General features: G+C 35.9%; 1 protein-coding gene across 1 annotated transcript in view; it reads right to left on the bottom strand.

The window, feature by feature from the left end:
* Nucleotides 1-6,716, bottom strand: part of LOC101854830 (putative glycerophosphocholine phosphodiesterase GPCPD1 homolog 2) — a gene marked incomplete at its 3' end in the record, with an annotated part of 32,586 nt that extends 25,870 nt beyond the window's left edge. The window contains 3 exon segments of the mRNA XM_035972744.1: nucleotides 330-529; nucleotides 4,933-5,109; nucleotides 6,144-6,716. Coding sequence (XP_035828637.1) covers nucleotides 330-529; nucleotides 4,933-5,078 — 346 coding nt within the window.

The raw sequence follows: 6,716 nt of genomic DNA, 5'->3' as shown, positions 1-6,716 counted from the left end.
GCATTTGTGTGTGTGTGTGAGTGTGTGTGTGTGTGTGTGTGTGTGTTCGCATTTGTGTGTGTGTGTGTGAGTGTATGTGTGCGTGTGTGTGTGTGTGTGCGTGTGCGTGTGTGTGTGTGTGTGTGTGTGTGTCTGTGCGTGTGAGTCTGTGCATGTGGGTCTGTGTGCGCAGTGATAACACCGAACTAATGTACCAGCGTCTGGACAATAAAGATTTAATCTTCTTTTGTCATCTCTATGAATACGAAAGCACACACATACATCATGTCAGTGAGAAGAGGTAGGAAAGGGAACAATCTCTATAAGAGTAACAAAAATGCAACACAAACCTTCAGTTGAGAAAGTTCTGGGCTTCACATTCGTCTCCCACTTCAAGACCGATATCGGTCTCTCAACATGGTGGTTCTGCTTAAAACCGTTGAGCTCACCATTTTGTTTCGGAACCAGGTCGCGTTGATCTTTGCATACATAATAACGGAATTGGTACACCTGGTTCTTTGCAAGATGCAACGAACACACCCATCTTTTCCTGAGAAGAAATAAAAATTGGTATCTCTCATTTATAAAAGTAAGTTACAAGAAACTGCATAGCTGTTAGGCGCTTGATCATCACACACAGAAGATGTTAATTTGACCCGGCCATGGACAGTGAAAGATCTTGTCAGTATGTTAGTGTTTTAACGCCTATAAATGGCTGCTTGCACTGTATGCTTCCCAGGAAGTTGAGGTTGCTTCAGACTGCTCTCAGGTCTGCTGGGGTTATAGTATAAATTGTGAAGTACATGAGCTTTTGCCAAAAGGTGGGGGTGTTTGCTTAAGGACTTTTTAAATCAATCACTACTCATGGTAAAATATGTTTTCTTCTGAAAACTTTATGTATATGGCAAGGAAATAAGTTGGTCAAGCTGCATGAGCAAGTAGATTGATGTGTGCATCTTATATCTCTACATAGAAAGATAATAGTACTAAAAATAAGGCATTTTTTACTCATCCTGAGTGCACACGTAATTGTATGTTAAATACAGAATATTGTTAATCTTAAACTATCAAACAGAAGTGCATTCAAACATTGAAAATAGTTTGTATACACCATCATAACAGTGTGTGTCCATTAAAAGGGTTTTATTTTTTTATATTAATGATGTTATTGCTGAGTAAAATTTATAAGTTCGTTCATAACTCGTGTCATAATTACATCATCAGACTTTCCAAGGTCTAGAAAACCCAAATCGTTAAACATATCATCCCGGGGAATGACCGGTATTAAACATTGGTTTGACATTGATCCATCAGAAGGGTAATTTTCCGCTCCATCGCATGGTTTTGCTTAAATATGACTTTGACTGAGATAATCCAGGTTTGTCATAATGATGTTATGAACAAACACTTTATGATATTTCTGCAAAATATCATGTGAGGGACTTCCCAATGTTTCACAACATCCTTTTACATGGTGGAATGAACATGGAAGAGCAGCGTGCTGATGACTCAAAAGAGAAGCGAAGGAGAGGCAAAAATATGCTTGTCATAATGGATTGTCATCATGTTATGAACGTGACAGTGACAGTGTGTCATTATATGGTTATGAACGAAACCTTATTCCATGTAATTTATAGTTGTTTTGGGATGTATTTTTAATTTTAACCCAACTTGAGGATGTATTAGACCTTGCTTACATTCTGATATTTTGATTTTTATCATATTGTATAGGTCTGGATTTTAATTAGTATTTTATTTTTGTAGTAATGATTATGAACAAACTACATATTGTACTCTGAGGGCTTTCCAGAGTTGATAAACATTAAAAACATGTACACAGATACATATTATGAGGAAACTTTCATTTAATATAAAATTTTAAAGTAAATGACAGGTCAAAATATTAATTTTTAGGTCAAAACTGAAGTTTGTCATAATAGTTATGAACGAACAATTAAAGGTATTGTAAGGGTTTTTCAGTGATTAAACTTTGAATTCTTCCCACATATAACCTTATTTTGAGGAGAGTCTCATAAATTAAAACAATTTTATGTGAATGATAGAACAATAAGTTAATTTTTTGGGCCCAAAGTAAAATTTGTCATAATAGTTATGAACGAAACAGTGTGTCATAACGGTTATGAACGAAACATTATTCCATGTAATTTACAGTTGTTTTGGGATGTATTTTTAATTTTAACCCAACTTAAGGACAGAATAGATCTTACATACATTCTGATATTTTGATTTTTATCATAAGTGTATGGGTGTGGATTTTAATTAGTATTATACTTTTGTAGTAATGGTTATGAACGAACTATTTATAGTCCATTTTATATATTTTGAGGGCTTTTCAGTGTTAACAAACTTTAAAAACATGTACAGAGATACATATTATGAGGAGAGTTTCATTTAATAAAAGTTTTAAAAAATGAATGACAGCTGAAAATGAGTAAATTTTAAGGTCAAAATTGAAGTTTGTCATAATTGTTATGAACGAACCATTTTAAAGGTATTCTAAGGGTTTTTCAGGAAATAAACTTTGAATTCTCCCTACATAGAGGAATCTATCATATTTTAAGGAAAGCCTCATAAATGAAAACCGTGAAAGACAGAACAATATAAGTAAATTTTAGGGGCCAAAAGTAACATTTGTCATAATAGTTATGAACGAAACAGTGTGTCATAATGGTTATGAACGAACTTTAAATTTATGCATAATATGCCCTAAGACCAGTTTGCATTTAAAAATAGCTGTTCAATGGTCTTCCATTTATCACTTGACTATAATTAGACCAGAGTGTTATTTTAGACAATTCTAGTCGATGAAACTTGATATAATCGATAGTATTTTGGTCACTTATTGTTCGTTCATAACTATTATGACACAAAAAAGTAATTTTATCAAAAATTAATAAAGATTTTTATAAATTGTCAATTCTATGTATTTTTGGAAGTTATTTGCTATGTCTCAAAATATAACATCAGCCTAGCTGAAGAAAGGAACTTTGAGTATTCATAAATTTGTGTCATCATTGTTATGAACGAACTTTTTGCTATTTCCGTCATTCAAGTCAGAATTACACCAAGACCATTGCATATACAGCTTTGGCAGTTACTGAGCCTGAAAGAGCAATCATTAGGCTATATAATATGGGTGATTAAAGAATTATTACATAAAGTTGATTTTGGACCTCATTTGTCACACCCTGGTATCCCACCTTTTGGCAAATGCTCACATAGAGCTTGCTGTTGAGCGGGGATTTGCCCTCTATACAAATGCTATCTATTATAATTAGATATTATAAAATTCTCATGCGGAGAATTTTTTTCTTTCATCAAGTATCACTGTCTGTCTGCTGGAATGTTGTATTATAATCCCTCTGGGCCCTGGTTGGCTATGACAGGAAAAGTTCATCCATCATTTAAAATGCTGGACTTTCGGTTCTTTCTAGACTCAGATCATATCCTTCGAATCAACCACAAAAGCATGTGTAAAATAATATATATATTATATATATTTTTTTTTAAAAATTTTTTATTTTTCTTAAAATATAATTTTACCATATATATATATATGGTCACTTTTAAGCAGAAAGGGGCTATCCTGAAAATTGCGGTGTTCTGAGAAAATCAAAGGTAACGTTTTTGGACCCTGGTTCAGTTTCTTTAAAAGACAAGGAGAGATTTCTCTTGTAACCAATTAAATAACCAGACAAATATACACACCAATGAAACCAAATTTCTCCTAGATAGGTAGGGCAATTCCCACTTTTGGTGTAGGTCAAGATTTCCGGAAACCCCCCGAAATTTGGGTTAAATTAAAACCCGCTTGTCCTTACAAGCGACCATACATTTTATGTTCGATCAAAATCAACATAAAAAGTTAGTGGAAAGTTGCCTCGCACCACTATGTCAGATTCACTCCATCACTGTCATTTTAGTTGCGGTGTGAGCCAAAAAGTTAAAATAATTACAATATATTTCAACCTTTGAAACAGACATCCAAAAATGCATATTGCATGTAGTCCAGATTTACGGGATCCATTTATAATACTTCCGGTAACGAAAAGTATAAATCAGAGGTTGCCAAACTTTGTCAAAGGGGGCAGATAACTGAGACAATGCCTAATCCAGGCTGGATAACTCTATTAAATTGTTCAATACACAAAACTGGATAATGTAAGCGGAGTGAAAAATTTGTCCCACGATATATTTTATCTCTAAAAGTCGAGCAAACGTGTGGTATATTTGCTAAAATTCAAAAAGCCTTAAAAAGCACATTCAACGAAATAATTAACTTTTGACTAAACTTTTTTTGCGAGAAAGTCCTGAACACATTAAAACATGGTCTTTCTTTGTTTTTGTTTTTTTAATATTATATTCTTTTAGTGCATGGTGGCCTAGCTAGTGGCAGGCTAAAACAAACTGATCTCGCAGGCCAGTTCTCACCCAAAAGCCCCAGTTTGGTGACCCCCTGGTCTAAATAGTCAAGAACAAAAGAAATATTGACAGACTGAATTGGCTTCCATCTAATCCTCTCAAACTCAAATATCAGAAAATGAATTATTAAAAATATTACCAAAAAATGTCACCTGAATGAAAATTAGGAACATAAAGATACAATCTCGTGTGAAGAAAGAGTCGAGTGTGTGTATGTGTTCATGTTTGTGTGTGTGTGTGTGTGTGTGTGTGTGTGTGTGTGTGTGTGTGTGTGTGTGCGTGTGTGTGTGTGTGTGCGTATGTGTGTGTGCATGTGTGTGTGTATGTGTGTGTGTGGGTGTATGTTGTGTGTGTGTGTGTGTGTGTGTTTGTGTTGGTGGGTGCGTGTGTACATGGTGAAACACTCAAACAAATGTGCCAGGATCTGGACAATTTAAAGATGTATCTTAGAGTGAGGTAACATACAAAATGTATTTATAAAAGTCCAGTTCAAAACACATCACTGCTCACCAGTTTTGTCCGCTGAAATTCTTTTGCATGCAGACACCTCTTAGAGGGTCCCAAGCTCCCAAAGCTGGATCGTCTCCAACCAAACAGACCGTATGTCCTTTTTGGGTTTCTACATCCACATTGAATACCACTTCGACCTGTGCCATTTTCTCTGACTTTGAATCACCTGAGCCTGGCCTGTAATAAAGTAGTTGGTCATAATTTTTTTTAATGTTGGCCTTCCATTATTAAAATAATTAGTTCAAAAAGTGTCTTTTGCACTGCACAAAGAAATGCAGCAACAGCTAGAGAGGAGAGACCCCAGAAGTGCATAGACAAGTACAGTAGGTCAAATAAATTTAAATACCTTATTGAGAGCTTGAAGTTTTACCACTGAAATTTTACAAGAATTTTGTGTGTTGTACAATTTGAGTTGAGGGGCTAATTGTTATGGTCTACTAAAACATTTTTAAAATGAAATACACAAACCTGTGAACACTGCAAATTACTCAAGAACATTCCTACCCATTATCAAATTTAAAGATTTTAATAAGTCTGATGAATAATAACCTAAAAAGTGATAGGGAAAAAAAATCATGTAAAGTTTTAAAAAACTGCGAGAGACGGCTCTCCTATCAGGTGTGCAGTGCCGCCCACAGAGCATCCTCCATTACTGTAAACTCCTTGGTCACTCATCAATCACTGATCTCTCTCTATGAGACCTCAAAATAACCTTAGAAGAGAATTATTTATGCATTTATTGTTTATATTATATCAAAACTTTGATGAAAACCTGCACAGAACCTCCATTATATTATATGGGTCAATATCAAATAGAAAATAGGCCTACCGAAAGGTATAATTTATAGATCTATGTAGATCTAGACCTTTAAAAAACCATTGTTGACATACAGTGCTAGGCTATTAAATTGCGCAGTGGCAGACACACATCTAGATTAGATCTAGATCTAGATTCTAGATATAGAATCTAGATCTAGATCTCTAGATATCTAGATCTAGATATCTAGTTTCTAAGCCTTAGCTTGGGGGGGGGGGGTTCTTCTCAGAGAGAAATGTGCAAATATTATTCATAATACCTCTGCTAGAACGGACTCTGACACAAAGAGATCCCGCCCTAATTCTAACAGGGTCATGATTTGATTTTACGTGGTGGGATCGTTCGTAGCCTACACCAAAACATCATAAAAATGCTTAGCAACACTTGAACTTACTCAACAGAAAAGAGCACCGTCAGCCGTCACCGCCGGCAGGCAGAAAGTTGAACTGAATATCCTGCCACACTGGTCGTCAGGAGAACGAATACCCCAGATGTGGCGGTGAATATAATAATATAATGTTCTTTTTTTAAAATTAGGCCTAGCCTGCAGCGGCCAAGGGCCAAGGGGACTCGCTCTATACACTACTACAGCACTTGTGATTGAGAAATGGATCACTCTCGATTCACTGGTGGAAGAGAATCTGCCAGCAGCAGGTTACCTCGACCTCAGCCTCAATATTTTGCCTTCCAACATCGCGCAGAATTGACAAATTATTGTGAAACCACACAATCACACGAAAAACGCATAGATAGGCCTAGACCTAAATGTTCTAGTAGTGCAGTAGATCTAGCTTCCATGAATGTCCAGTAGGAACAGAATTCGGTCACGTCACGACTAGGCGGACTAGGGCACGGTTGAACTCGTTCGCTGGGCGTATCGCTTCATTCGGGACAGAAGAGTACACAGTAGCCTGGCTTAGTTCAATGAGGTCGTGAAAAGAAAAAGGACGAACAAAGATCAAAGGGC

The sequence above is a fragment of the Aplysia californica genome, unplaced genomic scaffold (assembly GCF_000002075.1).
Source record: "Aplysia californica isolate F4 #8 unplaced genomic scaffold, AplCal3.0 scaffold00824, whole genome shotgun sequence".
Taxonomy (NCBI): domain Eukaryota; kingdom Metazoa; phylum Mollusca; class Gastropoda; order Aplysiida; family Aplysiidae; genus Aplysia; species Aplysia californica.
This window is presented reverse-complemented; position numbering and strand designations above follow the sequence as displayed.